General features: G+C 44.1%; 3 protein-coding genes across 3 annotated transcripts; 1 reads left to right on the forward strand and 2 right to left on the reverse strand.

Moving 5' to 3' along the window:
• Positions 1-3,819: 3,819 nt before the first annotated feature.
• LOC117850657 (uncharacterized) lies at positions 3,820-7,204 on the reverse strand. Its single transcript, XM_034732514.2, has 9 exons — positions 6,829-7,204; positions 6,079-6,217; positions 5,785-5,997; positions 5,537-5,681; positions 4,852-5,002; positions 4,638-4,747; positions 4,449-4,546; positions 4,268-4,337; positions 3,820-4,144 (listed from the first exon to the last, which is right to left on the reverse strand). Exons 1-9 carry the CDS (start codon positions 7,058-7,060, stop codon positions 4,055-4,057), a joined length of 1,248 nt encoding a protein of 415 aa, XP_034588405.1. The 5' UTR covers positions 7,061-7,204; the 3' UTR covers positions 3,820-4,054.
• A 3,053-nt stretch (positions 7,205-10,257) lies between these two features.
• Positions 10,258-12,006, forward strand: LOC117847687 (GDSL esterase/lipase At2g42990). Its single transcript, XM_034728938.2, has 3 exons — positions 10,258-10,763; positions 10,884-11,373; positions 11,590-12,006. Exons 1-3 carry the CDS (start codon positions 10,380-10,382, stop codon positions 11,781-11,783), a joined length of 1,068 nt encoding a protein of 355 aa, XP_034584829.1. The 5' UTR covers positions 10,258-10,379; the 3' UTR covers positions 11,784-12,006.
• Positions 12,007-17,610: 5,604 nt separating this feature from the next.
• On the reverse strand, positions 17,611-22,706 carry LOC117848821 (stromal 70 kDa heat shock-related protein, chloroplastic). The gene is made up of 8 exons (XM_034730373.2): positions 22,088-22,706; positions 21,047-21,299; positions 20,478-20,557; positions 19,671-19,813; positions 19,459-19,557; positions 19,158-19,347; positions 18,562-18,960; positions 17,611-18,283 (listed from the first exon to the last, which is right to left on the reverse strand). Exons 1-8 carry the CDS (start codon positions 22,631-22,633, stop codon positions 17,885-17,887), a joined length of 2,109 nt encoding a protein of 702 aa, XP_034586264.1. The 5' UTR covers positions 22,634-22,706; the 3' UTR covers positions 17,611-17,884.
• Positions 22,707-22,805: the final 99 nt, after the last annotated feature.

Consider the following 22,805-nt stretch of genomic DNA (forward strand, 5'->3'; position numbering starts at 1 on the left):
GCTTGGTTCAGTTCGAGGGATCGTCTCAACCGCGGACGGGGTTTATATGATCAAGGCGCCCGTGGGTTACCGACTCGTTCCCGGCTCGGAAGCCGAGATCGTGCCGGGATGGAAGGCATAGGGGTCTAGGAATTGGAGCCGGCCTCCTCGTGCAACCCGTGTGTGGATCGGCCGGAAGACCCTCGTGCGGGTCGATCGCTGGCTGAGTCATGTCTTCGGCGACGGGGCCGGTGGCGCACGGGAAGGGGAGGCCAAGGGCGGGTGAGGGAATTATATGGAAAAAAAACACGATTAATGGGCGTGATCCAAATTAGGTGTTTTTAAAAAATATCATCCAATATTTTCGTAGAACACTGTAAAATAAAATAGATTGCAACTATTTATCACAATACAAATTATGGTCTCTCACCTGTTAAAAAATGTGGGTGGCAACTTTTCCCGTACCCCTATTCACGGCTAGGATCCCGTTTCTTATCGAGGTGTCCATGTCTTCACTTATCTTCTCCCATGATCGATAGGCGGAGAGGACATATGCCAGAGCATGGTGTCAATATCTCCTGTTTACCTAGTCTATCGCCCATTTCCATTACAAGACTGGGTAAACACAGGGACGGACCCAGTCCAAAATTGAGTGGCAGCCTGCTAGTAGGTGGACCTTTGCAGCTACAGGAAAATGACCCAATTTGCATTGAAAGCCCATAAGTCGAGTGCCACCCATAAGTCGAGCGGTGGCACGGGACACCACTAGACCTATGTTGGGTCCGCCCCTGGGTAAACAGATGGGTTGGCTTTGCTGATGAGATTGATGGAGAGATTGAGCTCCATAAAGCATCGTGGCTTGGGTGCAAGGGGTAGAACGAAGAGAGCCTAGTGGAGGCATAGGGCATATGCCCCCACTCAGATTTTAGGTTCCAATGAGCTTTGATCTTATTTCAAGAAACTATAAAGTTACATGCAATAGTATGCTCTCGCTCAACATTTGGATTGTATTAGCCCTCTCCTCAATGACGGGCATGAAGAACACTGTCCATGTCATCGTGGTGGACAACTACTGTCACGAGAGGTGGCTAATGAGCATAGCACAGAGCACGCCACACTCTTTAAATTCAGAATTCAGACTAATCAAAACCATGTAATATAAATGCAGGAAATTTAAACTTGCATCGTTTATTGTTCTTCAAATTTCATGATACGTGTATGCTAGTTAGCTTTCGTATTATGTCATAATCTAATCCTTTGTGCAATAAATAGAATAAGAGTAGAAATTGAGGGAAACATGGAGCATAAAAGAGTATATGGATCTTTTTTAAGTCTATTTCAATGTATCGTGCTTGTTGCCTTTCAAGTAAAAAGAATCAACTGGAGCCGTCACCATAAGTCAAGCCTTGTGAGAGATTTGAAGTTCAGATACTTATGAGTTATTTATATTCTTGAAAAGAACCATTTGATGTACAATATGATGTACAGATGTAACATGATCACATGCAAAAACATTTAGGATAATAAAAATGCGATAATATGTGATCTATTAAAAAAATCAGTTGCAAAAAGCCACATGACATTCCCCTGTTTTGTACAGATCACACAAATGATCCCTTTTAATGTTGCAATTGAACATGTTGCATTTATTAGCCTATATATACTTAGACTTAGGTTTTTATTTTTTTTACATTTTTTAAGAACCCACATGCATGCAAACTATAAACGGGTGTAGGCGCATATAGGCCGGGAGAGGTATATCGCTGGGAGCTGGATCATTGCAAGTTTTGTACTCCGCTCCGTTTCAAATTGTAGGTCGTTTTAATTTTTCTACATTCATAAATATTATTATATATCTAGACACACTATATCTAGATGCATAGAAAAAAAAACTATACACCTAGAAAAATTATACAGCAGGACGGAAGGAGTATGTTGCATTATATGCCGAGACGATGGCGAGATGCGTGGGTCAATTTGTATACGCAAAGCTCATGCATATATGTCGATCTTTTTCTTCAGGCGAGCATTCTTCAAGGCGTGGAAATTAAGCTTGCATGGCGCTTCTCGTTCATATAAAGAATGAATAAGAAACGTGCCTGCATGCTGACTCTGGTGTATCGTATACATTCCTCATCCTTGATCCTAGGCCTCGGAGATTTTGTAACCTATACATGTATAGGCCGTGTGCCAGTCGAGCTAGTACTTTGAGATGAGCACGCACTATTCCTACATGTCCTTGCAAATCGGAGCTCTCAAAGTCCACAAATGGCAAGCTTTTCAGAAAAAAGGTCCACAAATGGCAAGCTTTTCAGAAAAAAGGTCCAATAACAGGCAATATACAACATATCGCTGTAGTACTTTGAGATGGACACGCCGTACGCATTATTCCTAGCTACGACTTACTTTGCAAATCTATAAATTTATCAGCTCTCAAAGTCCACATACAAACGGCAAACTTCTTGGCACCTCTTATAAAGCCAAGCTACAAACGATGCTTTTGAGCTTCAACGTCCACGGTGGCCGTACGGGAATTTACAAATTACAATTAGTATGGGCAATAATGTACTATTTAAACTATATGTATGATGAATAATTTTGTTGTTTAACTGCATCGGCATGCACGTGAGAGGGTTGCTCGCCCAGCACTGGAAACCAGCGCTGCTTCAGTTCAGAGTTCAGATGTTGCAGATGATCACAGTAGATCGTTTTCCCTCACTTCAAGCAATACAGAGTGCACACACACAGTTGGTCAGTTGCAGTGATGCCTTCCAAACTTGATGCAGAATTAGACTGCAAGATCACCACAATCCACAATGCCTGCACATTATATACTTCTTCCTCGCACCACTCTGAAAGAACAAAAGAACACCAACAATCCTGGGCAGAACCATTCATATACAATCCAAGTTATCAATTCCCAACAAAACAAAACAATTCAAATTTCTGTTTCCTTAACAGTCAGTATAATAGATACTACAGAAGCAGAATGCAGTAATTTTTTGTAATATGGCTGGCAATTTTTCTCTAACAATTTTCTACTGCATAAACTTCTCTGGCTGCCGTAAAACGCAAAAATGGTACAGGGAATACTGTTTTTTTTTCACGGTCAGGAAATACTGAATATTTGTCATTAGCAGAGGATTATAGATAGGCTTTACAGAGATAATCACCAAAGTCGGGCCGTCATAGACTACATTGCTGCCGGTAATCTAGAACGACGTGCAGGAAGCTAGTGATATACTAAATTCAATCCAAGGTGATCCTAGCTGGCTGATCTGTTTTGTATGCAAAAGTGTATCTGCACCTTTCACATACCTCAGCCAAAAAATAGTGACGATAATTATTAATAATAATTTAATAGTAGGCCTCCATGTCCATCAATGAATTGCGAACGTTCTACTTTTCCGACGGCACGGCATGACCGATACTACGCTTATACGCATGACAGTTCGAGGTCTGAAAATTTTGGAGAGCAAATTATCAACAGCAGCCAGACCCGCAAAGATTTTTTTTATCTAACATCGACAAATATATGATACAGGAATCCATTGGTAGTTGCCTATCAAAGATTTTGGACACATCCTGATAAACTCTCATACAACAAAGTGCTTAAAAAAAAGACTCTTCTCCATTGGTAAAGCACTCTATAATTTCCACACTAATTGAATAGCCTGTGATAACATTTCCATAATACAGAAAATGGGCCATTCTTCAGACTGGAAGTATGAAGTATCAGCACATGTTCATCCATGACCTATTACAAACGTATTCATTTTAGTTCAAAACCCAAAAGGTATATTAACGAAAGTAAAAATCTTCTGCATGTTACTTCATAAGTTCAATAAAAGCACGTCTTTTTTTATGGGCAAGTCAAAAAATTTGGTATGTGTAACAACTGACTTGCACAGCTGTGCTGACACAATACATGGAACAATGGTGCTGTGGAGCATGCATTGGCAACCAAATTTATCCAGAATCATCACTGGTCTAACTCATATTACAAGTTGTCTTAATACAAAATTCCTCATCTAATCCCTCCAGCTATAAACTCAATTCTCAGACTTGCCCTCAATCAGCGGATCATCAAGCCTTGCATCCCTTGTGTCCCTTCGTCAGTGACTTTGTTAGCTTGGATTGTGTTGATAGCACTGGCAATGTTTCCCTGAATCACAGTTTTTAGATACCTCAATCAGAAGCACAGCAAACACTGAGGGGGCAACACACCATAGTCTCTCTAGATAACATGCTTAGAAAGTCGCAAATTCAATGTGAATCAAGAAGTTACCCTCCAGGCTCCTAGTTTTGTGCGCAGACCCTGCCACTGTGGCAGCCCAAATATCCTCTCAGTATGCCGACTGAAATTCGCACAGCAGATCACAAGTTAACCAACTATGACGAACAAGAGAAACCCTGATCCACAGCTAAAATATAAAGGCTGTCTGCAAAAGTCTTAGCGACGTGAATACCTGACGATGACAGTCTGGTTAAGCTGATCGACCCTGCAATCCAATATCTTGAACGCGATTGCTTTCACAATCCATTGCTCCACCTCATCATCATTGATCTAACAAAGCATTATCAAAGTCAATTAAAGTTTCAGCAAGGTAAAAGAAGCCATTCGATTGACTAAACAGTAAGTAAAAGAGCCAATTTACCTGAAGTGCTTCAATGATTGCTGAATAAGGGATTTCGCCAGAGCAACGGCTGCTCAGATCGAGCAAAGACATGAGGCGCATTTTGGTTATGCACTCCTCATGAACCAGTCCTGTCGATTGTTCATCAAGAATCAAAGAAATGAAGCCAGGATGCATGAGACACTTGAATCCGGAAGGGAAGAATCATTAGTACTAGTCCAGCAGGAGAACATACCATAATCTTTCAGCAAGGCAGAGTTTGCAGCCTGAAACTCTAAATAGGAATCGAGCCTCTTGGTAAGGAATATCTTTAGAAGTTCATAAACCAACTGATACTTTTCATCCTTCTCAAGCTGTGCAACAGCTGGCATATTGAGTAGATCACACTGCAATTACAAAAAGTTCCCATCAATCCAGCACACTGTTTGGAAGTACAAAACTGGAGAAGGATTTAACTAGATGACCACCATATTCATTGATGTCAAGATCAAATTTGCAACAACTCAGATACATTCAGGATTATTAATGACATACAAGGGATAAAGTTACATAATGGAAGAGTAGTGGAAGGATTTGGCAACCTAAATGATTGAAGAAAAAACAAAACTGGTTAGGTGATCACACAATTAGGACACGAGAAGATACTGAGAGGACCATCACTGGTTATTTGCAACCTGGGTAGCATTAGAGCATATTTTGACAGTGAGACTAATGCTGGCATGTTATAACCAATTTCAACAGTCTGATCAAACAAATTCACATTTGGATAAATGATAAAGATTCTGATGTTATATTGTGACTCTGTGAGGCAATAATGAACAGCTCATGAAAAACAATGGTCCTTCTTAGGCACTATATTCCCTGAATTTCTTCTCATAGAATTGATAATTACAGAGGCATAGACTGGGGCAATCAAGCACCTGGAAGAGAGTAGATGATTTGACAAACTCGACAATTGCCGCAACAGCCTCTTCCTTGGCATCGTCAATTGTAGCAGAGTCATCATCTGATCCCTTGAAAGTGGTGAGGTACTTGTTGAGGAAGTTGAAGTACTCCTTGGTCATGCTGTCAATAAAAAAAGGGATGAAATTGCATCAGTGCAAAATCTCGCCAGACAGTATACTGAAAGTAACTTGATGATAAGTTGCAAGCAGCATGCATGCCTCACCCCTTATGGTCTTTGAGGATCCTGGTGATGGCACGGTACAGCTCCCTCTGTTCTAAATTTCCAATTCCCCACTCACTGACAAAGCTGTCGATGTTCTTGAATGATGGGATGATGCACTCAGCAGCCTTCCCAGCAGTGGCCAGCTCGAGAGCCTTCTTGTAAACAAATGCCTTGCCGTAGGGGCTCGGGAGCAGATTGTACAAGCTGAACAGACTATACATTGGAAACAGCATTGTAATTTGTAAGTGAACCTAGCATTCAGGAATTTCTAAATTGATAGTGGTTGCTTCTTACACTTTGAGGCGCAGCGCTGGCTTGTCTTCGGGCTGCTGGGTGAGCTTGGCGCAGATGAGGTCGGTGATCTGCAGCGCCTGGTCCTCAGATCCAGCCTTGGTGACGAGGCTGCAGATGACGGAGAGGATGCACTCGAGATCTGCAAGAGAAGAGTTGAAGGCTCAATTGCCATCCAGGAGCAAGCAGTGGGTATACAAGTAATATATTATGTAAAACTAAACTAACAGCATCGAATAGATACAGTCAATGAGCAGTGTGCTAAAGCAAACAAATATGTAAAGGATTATCTGTGAACGAATGGCCAGTAAGCAGACTTGAATACTTGCGGTCCACCCAGCGAGCACAGTGGCCGGGCTATCTTGCTACAGCTAGCTGTTAAGTGCAGCGAGTGGCCTTGGCCGTGAGGTCAAGAAGCCATTAAGTACACTAAAAGATGAGATGATGCATGAGTGCTTGTAGTTTGTTAAGCGTGTATATAAATTACTCAATACAATGCCTACCGATGCTTCGAGAACAGAAGTGCTCGAGAGTCCTAAGAACAACGAATGTGGCAGAGCGATGGGTGGGACATAGCAGATTTGCAGTAGAAGCAGCCATGGGAGAGCCTAATGAACAGATGGATGCATGCAGGCTTGCAGGGGTGCGGACCCTCATGCAGTAGCTAGTTCACTAACGTTTAGCTCTTCAAAAAATCTCTCTTGGGCAAGCAAGCAAATCAAATCTTGAGTTGGAATAGAAAAAGGAATATACCTTTGTCCGGGACGCGCGACGGGGAGGTGAGGAGGAGGTCGGCGGAAGCGAGCATGAGGGAGGCCATGTCGAGCCAGCGCCCCGCGAGGATGTGCTCCTGCGCCTCGAGGCAGAGGCGGGTGACCTCGGGGTCGGCGACCTCCGGGCCCGCGTCGGCCCAGGCGAGCTCGGCGGTGAAGCGCACCACCGCCAGCATGGGCTCCTCCTCCGTCGTGTTCACGATCGTCGCCATCTTGTCGTTCCTTCGCTTTCGTGAGCCGGAGCTGCTGCCGCCGCCGCCGGAGAGGGTGAGGGAGGAGGAGATGGGTGCGAGGGAGTAGGGTTTGGGCGTCGGGTGGCGGTGACGGCGTGGTCGGTCGGGTGGGGTGGAATGGGCCGGTGGGGAAGGGTGAGTTGGGTTATAGTTAGGGTTTCTTCTCGTCAGTAATGGGCTTGGGCTGCCTGCTTTGTGTTATTGGGCCTTTTATGTATTTCGGTTTATTCACGACAAAAAGGTAACGGTGATTATGTGATCATTCTTTATTTCTTTGTGTACAAGAAATCTGGTTTGATCCATGAGGGGGTTTATGGGTAATTTTCCTTTTCCTTTTTTTTGTCTATGTGTATATGTTTCTTTTGTTTCTCCGTATTATGATTGCAGCTGCCATTTGCCAATAATCATTCAGTTTTCCTTCAAGCTACCAATTTTCAGTGCAAACAATTACCTCACTGAGGATGTTTACCTTAATGCACAACACGTGAACACAAGTTACATACTCATATAAGATTCAAATGATTGGTAACTGAAATAGTTATTTGATGAACTCCATTTGATCTTTCTCCAGTGACTTATCTGGCGTCAACAAGGCAAGAAAATCCTCTTCAATGGGTCACAAATCTTCAAAGAATTGTTATACGCAGCGATCTGCTACTTGGTTAAAGTTGAGGCTGCTTGTAAGTTGGTTCGTGTCATATGAGCGACCTTCCTAAAATGTTTCCTTAGGCTCGATATATTCACAAACTCTGCATCTAAACTTTTGGCCAACAGCTGCTTTGGTATCTAGCCATTACTCCAAACCCAAGTAATCGCAAAATCTGTGTTCAGAAGCTCATGTGGAGAAGCAGAACCATCTGCATCATTTTTTTGTTTTTTTATTGTTCATAAACAATATTAAAGATCTTAATTTTTATCTATATTCTACCCGTTCAAGTTGAACCATAGTACTTTTGGTTTACAAGAAAATTGAACTTCACTTGCGAACCGAAAAAGCCAACTCAAGTTTTTCGACAAGCCCGGCCCTGAGCTTTCCAGCTTGCTATTCTTAACAGGCTGAGCCAACTCAATGTCCAAGCTATAGATCCAAATCATAACAAGATCCAACCATAGATAAAGGCCTAAAAGCTCGACCTAATAATAGAAGAATGGAATTTTCATTGAACAGTGTAAGGTTTCCATTGAGGGTTATAGTAGTACTAGTTGTCGACAAACATAAATGAAACTTTTGCTTGTCGTACAACTTGGAGATGAAAAAGTAGCATGTTGATTGATGCTACAACCATCTAATTAATTGATTATTACTGAAAATATGAAAAATCTTTTGGCATCACTATAATTAATTGATTAATACATTACTACAAAACGTCTGATCAAGCGGTTGTCAAAGTGGTGTGCTATCAATCTATCATCCGGCTTCCTGTTGCCACCTCTCCCATAAAAAAACAAAATAAGGGGGTATTTGGATCTTTAGTCCGGACTAAAATTCATGTCACGTCGAATATTCAAAGGCTACTTAGGAGGACTAAACATGAGTTAATTATAAAACTAATTACACAGATGGAGGCTAATTCACGAGATGAAACTATTAAGCCTAATTAATCCATCATTAGCACATGTTTACTGTAGCATCACATTGTCAAATCATGGACTAATTAGGCTTAATAAATTCGTCTCGTATAGTCTACATATATGCAATTGGTTTTATAAATAGTCTATGTTTAATACTTCTAATTAGTATCTAAACATTCGATGTGACAGGAATTTTAGGAGGTACTAAAGAAACAAACACCCCTAAAACCAGTTGCCAAATCTTGCCCTTGACCTTGGAATAAATATCCACCAATCGAAAAGTTAGGCAGATCGGAAGATGACACAAATTAATGAAGAAAATACCAAAAGAAAGACTAACCCTTCTATATGCTATTCTCAGTGATAGTGTTAATTAACTAAACAATAGATGCTTTGATGCTATGATCCAGTAAAGTAGTTTAGTAGTTTCTTCTAGCAGCATCAAGTAGCTACATAGCTGCGGAAAGTGTTGTCGAATAGTAGGTGATAGATTAATGTACATGAATACTATCAATGCAAGGGAATGCCCTATATACATGAGATAAATGGTTAATCCATATAGTCCAATGTGTTGATAAAATCTTGGTAAAGGGGATTAGTCACATTTTGAGACCAAGTAGCTAGTCAATTCGTCCAAATAGAGAGTGAAATTGAAACAAATTGGATGATGGTGCAATTAAATGAAGGCCGAATCACTACTACAGATTGGGTTATCCCAGACGCCCTATCACCGCCGGTTTCAGATAACCTGGCGGTGAAACTCCCATTCTCTCAAAAAGTTTGTGATACAGAACATAATCGGCGGTGAAAACTAGCATCACCGTCGGTTTGTGTTTCAAACTGGTGGTGAAAACTATCACCGCCGGGTCTTCCCACTGTCCGGTGGTGAAAGGGGAGGTCGGATCCAAAATTTTATCAATCACAGCTCATTCTTTTCTCGCGTTCGCTCTCTCCCTCCCCTGACTCCCTCATCTCCCTCTGCTGGCCCCCTCCCTCCCTCTCTTACTCTGCCATCTCTACCTCCGGCCCTCCCTTCCTCTCTTCCTCCCTTTGGCTCTCCCTCCCTCTCTTCCTCCCTCTGATCCCCCCTCTGCTCACTGCACAAACCCCTCAGCCTGGCAGAGAGGAGCGGTGGAGGGGCGAGGTGCGGAGGCGGAGAGGAGCATCGGCGCACGGATTCGTGCCGGGGAGCCTCAGCGGCGCGCGGGGATCCGGCAGCGGTGGGTGGGGGGAAGGGGTGACAAGATCCGGCGGCGGCGCGGTGGCGGCACCCGACGGCGGGGAGGTCGGGCGCGGGGGTTTTTTATTTTATTTTTTTAATAGGCATCACTGCCGATTCCAAAATCAACGATAATGGCGTACCCCATCACCGTCAAATTGGATATGATGGATCCCAAACCGGTCGGTTTGAGGCCGACAGTGATACTACTTTCTGTAGTAGTGAATTGAAAGGCCTCGAATATCTTCGATGTGACTACACAGTATTAAAAGTACATGTAAACGCCCACCTATCAAACTGAATTTATTCAAGCGGGCCATATAATCAGACGAACGGTGGAGAGAAGCTCAGCTGCCAGCCTCCTGGGATCAGTTAATCCACCTCCACCTCACATACGTGATACGTCCCTGTCGGTAGCAGCACACACTACAAATTTGCATCATCACACAGCTTATTTCTTCAGTCATTGTAGACGCACTCGCTCCCAAGCTAGAGCAACCATCGAAGATGTTCTCGCAGCGTCATCTGCACTTCCTCTTTCAGCTCCTTTTAGTGCACCCACTGTTGTCACCCAGCGCGGCGGCCGCCGCCGGTAAGGTCTCGGCGATCATCGTATTTGGGGACTCGACGGTCGACTCCGGCAACAACGACTACATCCTGACCATAGCCAAGGGCGATTTCCCGCCGTACGGGCGCGACTTCGACGGCGGCATCGCCACAGGCCGCTTCTCCAACGGCCGCCTCGTCACTGACTTCATCTCGGAGGCGTTCGGCTTGCCGTCGTCTGTGCCAGCCTACCTTGACCCCAGCTGCACCATCGACCAGCTCGCCATGGGTGTAAGCTTTGCTTCCGGAGGCACTGGACTCGACGACTTGACCGCAGATATATCCGTGAGCTGAATCTCTATCACCTGTCTCAATATGAAATTTGATCATAACGTCTTCGAACTCAAAATCATGATTTTGCACAAACTTTAGGTTTTTAACATATATCTTAATTATTCGTTTCAGAACGTAATACACGTGAGGCAGCAGCTGGAGTACTTCAAGGAGTACAAGGAGAGGCTGACGGTCTCCAAGGGCGAGTCCAATGCCAACAAGATCATCGCCGACGCGCTCTACTACTTCAGCATCGGCAACAACGACATCGGCGTGAACTACTTCCTCCTCCCCCAGCGGCGTTCCCAGTTCAGCCCGCCGGAGTACGTCGCCTTGCTCACCGACATCGCCGGCGCGGCCGTCCGCGAGGTGTACCAGCTCGGCGGGCGCAGGATCCAGCTGACCGGCATCCTGCCGGTGGGGTGCGTGCCTGCCATGAGGACGGTGAACCTTCACCAGCCGGGCCAGTGCATGGAGGAGTTCAACCAGTTCGCGTTGCTGTTTAACGCCGAGCTGCAGAAGACGGCGAGTAAGCTCAACAGTGAGCTCACTGGAGCGACGGTGGTGTATTCGGACATGTACAGCTTGGTGTCCTCAATTATTGCCAACCCGCTGAAATATGGTAAGTTAATTTGGCTTTCAAGAAGAGTATTTTGTGGGATCTTTCGTTTAGTTTCAGTTGGTATGCATGCTGTTCATCTTCATCTTAAGGGTTTGTGAAGCACGCGTTCATGTTAGCAGCTGTATGCTTACAACATGCAATATTTTACGTTGATCAGAGTATCAGTGCAGTAGGAAGTTTTAACAGTGTGAAAATGTCTTTCTTAATGGTTACCAGGATTTGAGAATGTAGCACAAGGTTGCTGTGGCACCGGAATTATCGAGGCGTTGTTCCTTTGCGGCTTGGAGGAACCATTGACGTGCGAAGACACTGATAAGTATGTGTTCTTCGATTCGGTTCATCCAACAGAGAGGATATACAAGATGGAAGCTAGTGAAATGCTGAATACTTCGCTAGCAGTGTTCCTGTGACGTGTTTTATTATGCTCTGCAACAAAACATGAGAAGATGGCATTTCTATAAGAAATAAAAGACCATTTGGGTGTGATGAGTGGTTGGAGAGTCTTTTCTCTTCTGATATTTGGTTTGAGAGTTTGAGGATGTGCTATATAGTTTCATTGTACTCGAGTTTACCGTGAAATCCAGAAGTACAATAACATTATTCAAATATATGCCTAGTGAGTCATTGTGATTATCTGGTAATTTATCATGATATTTCTGAGTTCAAGATAACTCTATGAAGTTTATGCCATGTATTCCATGTGTCTTTGTTCTGTCAAAGAGTTTTGGAAACAAACATTAATTGATGAAATCTTAATTATAAAAAGAAATCGATGAAATCTTGAGTACAAAGGCTTTCCATAAGTTTAAGGCAACACATGTTGTTTCATAGAATTGTTGGATGTGTTTTACTTAACAAAAATCAACCTGATAATTGTTACAGGATCGGAGGGACCCAACGGTCAGTTGTTACTGCAATAGTCAGTTTCTTTGAGATTGTGAAAATCTTAGTAAAGGAATGTGCTTGGATGACTGTAGAACAACAGAAAAATTTAGTTTTTAAGCAACTGAAGATGATTTTGACTTATATTATATCTGCCTCCCAAATGTGTCCCAAGTCCATTGATCACCAATAGTTTCCTCTTAGGCCATGAACCCATTGACTATATGTGAGAGGAATATGGAAAAAAAATTATCTACATTGAATGAAAATAGATGGTTTTCAGATGTCATGAATACTTCAATGTTCACCCAAGCTGCACGAGAAAGAATAATTTTATTGTTTTTAGAAAATGGAAATATATCCAGCCTCTCTCTCCGATCAACGCACACAGCCAAGTTCTACAGAGTCTTAGCTTAATTGCTGATCTTAAAAAATAAAAGGAGAAACAGTACACAAAAGAGAAAAATAATCATAAGCAGTGATCAACGCACACAACCAAGTTCTACAGAGTCTTCAGCTTAATTGCTGATCTTAAAAAATAAAAGGAGAAAGAGTACACAAAAGAGAAAAATAATCATAAGAAATGTTTAATATTGCTTATCCATCCATTCTTAACCAAAAATTTCCAAAGCCTCCATTGCTCTGCTATCAAACGGATAGTCTCCCTTCACTGGTAGAAAAACAACATTCCATCCTCAACAAAAATCTCGGTTATTTTTTGACCCGGGACTAAGGAGTCTTTAGTCCCGGATCTAAATTTGTAGTCCATGGAGACACTTTTAGTCCTGGTTGGTGTTACAAACTAAAGCCTCCGAGGGCTTTATTCCTTTTGTAGTAACCGGGACTAAAGGGTCCCCAACGAGTTACTACAAAAGGATTGCATCCCCTACTCAGTTAGATGTGTTGTGCAGGTGAGATGGTAAAGAAGCTACGCGCGAGGCTTGAGGTCGTGGGTTTGAATCCTACGCACCGCGCACGCGCATATTTCACGTGAAAAATCGCGTGACTTGTGATTTGGGAGGGCCTCCCGGGTGAAAGACCCGGGATTAAAAATAGGGACCTTTAGTCCCGATTAATTAGTCTCAATTGGGAAAACTGAGATATATGAGGTTTCCAAACCGGGATTAATGCTCATTTTTCTACCGGTGCTTATGTTCTCATGCCACGTTAATAAATCGCGGCCAATATGTTCCCCGAAGGTAACCTCCCAAGCGAATGAAGATCACCCATGAGCAGCTGAGCACGAACAGGGAATGCTGAAACACCAGATGAATCTTCACGACGATGCCTTCAAGAAGAACACGACGCCAATGACGGCATCATCGTCAGCCCAAGTATTGGGCTGGGTTTACACTTGGAGAATCAAAACATCGCCACACGGGGGAGGTGCAAACGAAGTCACCTCCAAAGAGGCAGTGGCACCCGCAAGCGTCACTGACCAGGCTTTCGCCTCGACCTCCACCACGCCATGCCAGCAGCAGCCTGAGCGGAAATACGCTCACCAAGCTGCTGATGGTGCCGAACACGCCCGCACTGCTATCATTATCGAGAGCCGACTGCCATCATCGCGAACTCACACCCGTTGCTTAGGGTAGGACGCCTACCACAGCAAGGCCTAGATGCACGTGTGGCATCATGGCCGACACCGCACCAAGCCCACTATGCTGCCAGGTTGTCACAGCCGGAAGGGCGCCGGTCGATCAGATCCGGCGCCCAGCGCATGGAATCCACCCATAGGCTAATATCTCTAGAATCACTTCAGAAGAATAATTTTATTTAATTTAGTACTCGAGAACAACCGGGCAAGCAATAGTTAGGCCATGTTTGGTTCCATAGGACTAAACTTTAGTCCCTTCCTTTTGGCCTCTTTTAATCACTAAACTTCCAAACAGAGAGACTAAAAGGAGGACTAAAGGGTTTAGTCCTCTAGTCCCTTGGGAGGTGACTAAAAGGGACTAAAAGCCCAGGAGGACACCCCTGCCCCTCATTTATTGCCCATTTCCACCTGTCCCGAACCATCCCTTCAGGTCACCCTCGCTTGCTGCCCTCCCCGCCGCCACCGCCCCCTCTCCTCCCCACGCCGGCGCCACCGCCCCCACTCCTCCCCACACTGCCGCACCCGCTCCTCCCCACCACTGCATCCACCATGGACGGCCACGGGAACGGCTACCGTGACTACTTCTCTCAGGTGGGTTCTTCATCGTCGGCTTGTAGCTTCCCTGCTTTCCCGGACGCCCCCGATGAAGATGACTTCAGTCTCTTCTCCTAGTCGGCATCGTATCGTCCGGCGGCCCCCAGCCTCTCCGCTCCCCTGATGCGCATGGAGCATCTGGATCTCAACTCCCAGGCCGACGACTTCCCCCACCTTGGCTTGTACCAGAAGTACCTGCAGGTGGAAGTTGCTCCAGGCGACCAAGGGCTACCTCCCCTTGGCCCTGGAGGAGGCCGTGGGGTAGGTCGCCGCTCGAGGTCGCTGACCACTAGAGCAGGATCCGACGGAGGCCATGGGGGAGGTTGTAGGGGATCCATGACTAACCAGAGAGGCCATAGGGGATCCATGGGGGATTGGTGGCTAACCGCAGAGGCCGTGGATCCACATTTCCCAGAAACAGCTCCGTTCCTCCAGAGCATGTCAGCGCACTCGAGGAGGAAGATGACAACGGCTTTGAAGGCCTTCCCATTCGGTAAGATCCAGATCCGTGCTCTGATTTCCTCTGATAAGATGTTCCATTACTAGCTTTGCTCTTTTATCATGAGTTGATTTGCTATGATGTGATGCTCCATTAGGTAGTACATATGTTGATTTGGTCCATTAGGATTTACCTAATTATGTTTTCTATAATAGAATCATTTTGACAAGGCCAATTGGACTGAAGAAAACACACATATATTCTGTGATCTTGTTGTTGAACAAATGAGGTCAGGGAATTACCTGATCAAGTAGAGGTTACAATGAGATGCGACAACAATTTTTCACAAAGACTGGCCTCACACGTTCAACCAAACAAATGAGGAACAAATGGACTCAATGCAAGACCCTTTACACTTTGCTGGGTGTTTCTTAATCAACAAATTGTATTAGGCCAAGCACCTGATGGAACAATCATAGCATCGGCTGCTTTCTGGAAAAACACACGGAGGTAATTTATCTTTGAACCGTGTCATCATATCTTCATGACTGTGATTATATCTTCATGTCTGTGGTCTAATTTATCTTTGCTTTGTGTGTTCATTTGTGTATTTCAGAAAAAACCGGAGTGTAAGAAGTTCCAGTACGCCATACCTACGTACATGGAGCAACTAGCTGAGATGTTCCATGGGGTGACAATAGATGGATCCACCTCATGCATCCCTGGACAAGCACCTCATGAGTGTGAAGGAGCATATGGTGATGAGGAAGGTGAAGATGCAGATGGAGAAGGCTTTCTAAACAGTCCAATGAGTAGTAGCAGCCGCAAGAGGGCAAGCAGCACTACAAATACAACCACAAGTCCACCCAAGAAAAGCAAAAGTCCAATGTTGAAGATGTTTCAGGAGTTGATTACAGAGTTACAACCTGCCAGAAATGAGGAACAACAAACCTTAGCTCAAATTACAAATAACAAGATAAGCTAGAATGTAGTGCAACATACGAGAAGACATGGATATACCAGTCAGAATGTGATAGCCATATGTGACTTCAATATGAGATTTACTTTTGTCGTGGCGGGATGTCCTGGCTCAGTTCATGATATGAGGGTGTTCAAAGATGCAATTGAGAAGTATGGAGACAAGTTTCTGCATCCACCTCAAGGTATTGACGTGTTCTATGCTCTCTTTTGTCTAACTTGCCATGTGACTTACATAAAAAAAAATTAAATGTGTAGGCAAGTTCTATCTTGTCGACTCTGGGTACCCAAACCGACCGGGTTATCTTGCACCGTACAAGGGTACAAAGTATCATCTATCGGAGTATTCACAAGGCCCAATGCCAAGAGGTAAAAAAGAGCACTTTAATTATGCACATACTTCACTTCGAAATGTCATCGAGCGGTCTTTTGGAGTTTTGAAGATGAAGTGGAGGATTTTGTTAGATCTACCAAGTTATCCGATGCTAAAGCAAAGCCAAATAATTATCGCATGCATAGCACTTCATAATTTCATTCGAGAGAGTTTTTTTGCGGATGCAGACTTTGATTTGTGTGATCATGATGAAAACTATGCTCCATTCTCCGAAGCATCGTCTTCTCAAGGAAATACAGCTAACACATGTCATAGGGACGAAGATCAAAGCATGAATCAGTTTCGTGATTGGATAGCCGATGATTTGTTTAGTAGGTCATAACTATGATGATTTCAAATGTATGGACAATTTTTCGAATGTATGAGCAATTTTCATGCTATGCCAGGTGCCTAGAACCGGCCAGCAGTGCGGCAAGGCAGCGTGCCCTGAGCAAAACAGATTTTGTGCATATATAGAGCAATTGGGGAGTGCTACAAAATGTTTAGGATGCAGATTTTGTGCATTGATTAGGGATATTTTGATTTTTGTTCATCTGCTTTAATGGACTTTAGTCCCTGGATCACTTAAGCTTTTGGGGAGCCTACGTGCCAATTTTGTGTGCACTACATGAAGCAAAATCTTGATTTTGCAGAAACTTTGTTCTAATGGATGTGGATACGATAAAAATAATAGAGGGTTTTAATTTGGAGAACAACCCAATTTCCTACAGGTATTGGAAGATCCATCTACCCCAGGACAAGGAAACTCTTAAGCTCAAGGCAATGGAAAAGGAGGCAGCACATTGAAGTCCAAGAGTCCAAGTAGTATCACTTTTGAATTTCAATAAAATGTTGATTCCCATCATTTGTGACTGAGATCTACGTACGTTTGCAGTTGGTCAAGACTTTCGAACATTTCTAATGGCATGATAAAATCATGAATTACAGGCATTTCAAGGGGCATTGTAAACGCCAAAGCCCTCCACAGTTCGGAGTGAGAAAAATGAGAACCAAGATATCAGTGTATTTTAACGGGCATTCATTTCCTCGTAGCATGTCAGTACTTGCAGAGGTGTAGATGTAGTGTCCTGATCCCATCGAGATTTGGACATTCATTGTTGTACGAAACAACAGCAGGCAGCCACCATTGCTATGGTCGCAACCAACTTTCTGGTTTGACATCGACCAAACATGCATGGTACAGGAAAAGCATTGCCAGGCCTCTGTCAATGGTACTGGGGCAATTGTTCAATGCTTTGTAGTTTGTATGTTACTTGCAGTTGCAGAGGTGTAAACTCGCTTGATCACATCAAGATCGGACTGACTGTTTGGAGCTGGACTGACTTTTTATTTAACACCGAACAATATACTATAGACAGGCAACTGATCAGGTCATGATTTTATTGCAAGAAACATCTTTCCAATGAGCTACAATTTCCATCAAAACCTTTTGCCCTTCTGTCATCTTTATAGAGCATTCTGATAATCCCTGAGTCAAAATCAAGCGCAATGTTTGCAAAAACACTATCTCTATCAGTTCCACACTAGATAGCCTATAGTACATTTCAAAGGACAAAAAAGGGAACGATTTTGTTCACTCCCTACTGCCACCCATGCTCAACACATCGCCGGATCCATCAATCACACCTCAGTTACTATCTGTGAAGTCCGCATCAATGACATCCCCATCATTGGGTCCCTTCGCAGGTCCAGCACCAGGCGTAGGCCCGGCCTCAGCATCAGGGGTAGATCCAGCTGCACCAGGCTGGTTGTACATTGCCTGCCCGATCTGCATCACCTCCTGGTTCAAAGCAGCCATGGCGTCCTTCATGCCCTGTGTTGATCCACCAGAAATGGCGTCTTTGAGCTCCTGGAGCTTCACATCCACCTTCTCTTTCACAGGAGCAGGGACTTTGTCGCCGAGCTCCTTCAGCTGCTTCTCGGTCTGGTAGACCACAGAGTCTGCCTGGTTTTTGGTGTCAATGGCATCTCTCTTCTCCTTATCCTCCTTGGCAAACTTGTCAGCCTCTTCTACCATTCTCTCAACCTGCAAAAGGAGGCAGTTCAAGAAGGGTTCATGCACCAATGCAGGTACTAATTTTCATGGAACCAGAGGTATCATACTATTCTACAGAATGGTAGAAACATAACAGTGACATCAGAGTTGTCAATGATACCGCCAGATCAAAAGGAAACCAGCACCACATCATTGACATGACGAGAAATAAATCTGGCAAATTTTATGTCCGGCCACCAAATCACCACAAACAGCTCACTACCATTTATCAAACCAAATAATGCCTAAGCTGAAGTTTTGTGACATACCTCATCCTTAGGTAGCGTACTAGCGCCAGTAATGGTGATATCCTGTTTCTTTCCAGTGCCCTTATCAATCGCAGCAACTGAGAGAATACCATTTGCATCAATATCAAACTTCACTTCAATTTGTGGGACACCACGAGGTGCAGGAGGAATCCCATCCAACCGGAAGCTTCCAAGAGACTTGTTGTCCCTGACAAACTCTCTCTCTCCCTGGAGAACATTGATCTCAACACTCGTCTGTCCATCTGCAGCTGTTGAGAATACCTCTGATTTTGAGGTGGGCAGTGTGGTATTCCTGGGGATAATCTTTGTCATCACTCCACCCAATGTCTCCAAACCAAGAGATAATGGAGTAACATCCAGAAGAACGACATCTTTCACATCTCCAGCCAAAACCCCACCCTGGTATTACAATGGATATTAAATGTGGCATATTGAATAAGTCGAAAATGATGCTTTACTATGTAATGCCATGCTATCTGCAGTTCATTATAAACGCAGCTTTACAAACATGTGGGGAAGAAACATGAACTAAGGGCTCTCCATGTAAGGATTATACTCTGCAACACGAGATCACATTTGAGAATAAAGAAAATCACCTGCACAGCTGCCCCAAGAGAAACAACCTCATCAGGGTTGACCGTAACATTGGGATCCTTGTCAGTAAGCTTCCTCACAAGTTCTTGCACTGCAGGGATTCGTGTGGATCCACCCACAAGAATCACTTCATCTAGATCACTGACCGACAACTTGGCATCTTTCAAAGCATTATTGACAGGAGTTTTAAGCCTGTTGCCAAAGAGAATGTCAGTAAAGCCTTAGTAAAACGAGCATAAATACAAGTACATAAATGATTTTAAAGAACTGGACTCAAAATACCGACAGAATGTCCATGATTACCTGTCGATAAGGTCTGAACATAGTTCCTCAAATTTGGCTCTCGAGAGGGTTGCCTCAATGTGTTTCGGCCCATCAGCAGTAGCAGTAATGAATGGCAAGCTGCATTTAAGGCGTTCATGAATAAGCAATTCCAAATGATGTAGATCAACAGCTGAGCAGAGAAGTTCAAGTTTAAATATTATCTTTGTACATACAACTGAGAAGTAACCTACCTAATGTTGGCCTGTGTGAGCGTTGACAGTTCCATCTTAGCCTTCTCTGCTGCCTCAGTAAGCCGCTGAAGGGCTTGTTTATCCTTCAGAAGATCAATGCCTTCATCTTTCTTAAAGTTGCTAGCTAGCCAATCTACTATTCTCTGCACAGGTCAAGGATAACATGATCAATATACTGGAGAGCTATCACCCCAAAAATTGCAGAACTTGTGCTGAAACAATTGTACTCATAATGTCTGAAATTGGTTAGATACTTAGACTGGTTTCCAAATTCAATATGATCGATCTTTGAGAAAAAAAATGCTAGAACATTTTCCAGGTGACCAGAGTAAGGGTGTGTTAAATATATTGAATTTTCATACTAGAACATAAAAATTGACATATCATGCACCCATGACTTGCATGACCAATGTTCATCTTCCCCAATCCTATCAAAGCCCTGAACTGCTCAAGGCAGAAAAATGCCTAGCTAAGCACGGCAATGCTGCTCCGCCTAGCACCCCATTTTTAAACATTGCATTCAATTGGTACTACACAATGTGTTCTGACTTTTCACATGTATTGCTCATTTGCTTTTTCAGGAGTTCAAATCACATGTTTATGAATTCTAACATAGAAGTCAGAAATCTACAGAGTGTTTGTTACTCAGAACCGTGTTACCAAAAGGCAAGGACTCAAATGTAAGAAAAAACTATTTCACAGTAAAATGTATAACAGCATAAAAAGAAACAAAATGGCATCAGTTGATACAATTCAAGTTTCAGCGTACGATTTATAGCTAAAAAAGAACAGAAGAAAATTTGGCACCTTATCAAAGTCATCACCACCAAGGTGGGTGTCACCTGATGTGGAAAGCACCTCAAATACACCATCTCCAACCTCCAATACTGCACGATGGTATTGTTTTAGTCGTAAGATGAGTATAAACATAAGAAATCATTTAAAGTGTAACAGCAAGACACCGGCAGAATCTCACTTTCACACAGAAAAATATGAATGGAAAATGATCGACATGATTACAACAGTCTGGTCAACAAGTTGTTAATTTGATCACAGAAATTGACTTCACAACTCAGAAAGCTTCAATATGAGTTCAATAACCAAATAGAGCAATCCAAGAGGACCAGAAAAGATCTGGGATCCATGCCTTATAATTTATCTTTGTAATAATAACTCTTGCAACCATATAATTCTCTTTAAAAGTAGTGTTCATCAAACACATGGCTCAAAGAGTTGAGCAATGTAAAATACCACTTAAAAGTTCCTGGACAGACCATTTGACACCTCATAGATCAAACTGGGCAAAACCTGAGAAAGTAGGGCTAATACTCCTGGACAATTATAATGGAGAAATCAACAGGGAGACCGTTGCTTACCAGATACATCAAAGGTACCGCCTCCCAAGTCAAACACTAGAATTGTTTCATTATTTTTCTTCTCGAAACCATACGCCAATGATGCAGCAGTTGGTTCATTTATAATACGAAGAACTTCCAGCCCTGCAATACGACCAGCATCTTTTGTTGCTGTCCTTTGTGAATCGTTGAAGTATGCTGGGACAGTAACCACTGCTTTTGTAATTTTCTCATTAAGAAACTTAGATGCATCATCCACCAACTTCCGCAAAACCTGTCACAGTAATAAACCATGATAAGTCAAATGTACAACAAATCAAAGTAAAATGATAAGCAGCAAGCATCCCAAACATATTTGTCTGGAAGCTACTCAAAATACAAATTAAACAGGTGATAACTGAAATACAGTATACAAATAACTCAACAACTTCAAACAATCATCAATGTTGATAGAAATCATATAGCAATGCCACTTGTTTCAGACTGGAATTAAAATACGCAAAGCCCAGCTTGGTGCAACCGTAATTTACATTGTGCAGCGTTCTGGAAAAAATCCCCGCACTCGAAACAGGCGCTAACTCTCGAAAGGATTAGAACTCCAGAGTCCAGAGCAAGTTAAGGATTCAAACATGGCCTATCCAGTGCCAAATTAAAATGAAAATGTCTTTAAATTGAAACGTATTTCCATGACTGAACAAAACTTTTCCTCAAAGGTCCTATATCCAGTTGCATGACAAACTATTACTCCCTCCATTTCAAATTGTAGGTCGTTTTGGCTTTTCTAGGTTCATAGATGTTTGTATGCATCTAGACATACACTATATTTAGGTGCATACAAACATGTATGCTCCTAGAGCTATATCTGGTAAAACTGATAACTTTTTGATATACCCAATTGACGAACAACAAACATAGCATCTATCTACATCATCTAGCTCGAATGTCTATATAAAACGTAGCACATTTACCAAATTGCATTGAGAACAAACTTGCAGTGAAGTGCACTCCAGTAACCGAGGATTCCTTTTAGAGGAAAGGTGACTGAGGATTGAAGAGCTATACCTGCGCGGAAATCTCCTCTGCAGCGAACTGTTTGCCGATGGCGGGGCAGTCGAGCTTGACGTTGCCGTTCTCGTCCTTGACGACGCCGTAGGAAACCTGCTTGGCCTCGTCGTCGACCTCGGACATCTTGCGCCCGATGAATCGCTTGACGGAGAAGAAGGTGTTCTCGGGGTTCACGACGGCCTGGCGCTTGGCGATCTGGCCGACGAGCCGCTCCCCGGTCTTGGTGTAGGCGACGACGGAGGGCGTGGTGCGCGCCCCCTCGGCGTTGGTGACGACGGTGGGCTTGCCGCCCTCCATGGCCGCGACGGCGGAGTTGGTGGTGCCCAGGTCGATCCCCACCACCTTCTCGCAGGTGACCCGGAGCGCGGCGCCCCCGCGGGGGCCGCGGGAGGGTGCGCGCATCCGCACCGCCGCCGCCAGCCGCCGGCCCACGAAGGGGGAGCTCGGCGGGGCGGGCCCGCTCCCCCGCCGCCGGGAGAAGAGGAAGGGCGAGGCGCCGCCCGCGGCCGCCGCGCCGACCTGGGAGCAGGTGAAGGAGGCCATGGCGCGCGCGCTCGCGGGTGGGGGGTGGGGAGCCCTAACCCTATCCGAGGAGGGGGAGGTGGGGCGGAGACGAAGGGGGAGCGCAGCGGCGGAGGTGGGGAGGAGGCGAGGGGATAAGAGGGGGAGGAGGAGGTGAGGGGAGGGGAAGTTTATACTGGCGAGGGACTGACGT

The sequence above is a fragment of the Setaria viridis genome, chromosome 3, assembly GCF_005286985.2.
Source record: "Setaria viridis chromosome 3, Setaria_viridis_v4.0, whole genome shotgun sequence".
NCBI lineage: Eukaryota > Viridiplantae > Streptophyta > Magnoliopsida > Poales > Poaceae > Setaria > Setaria viridis.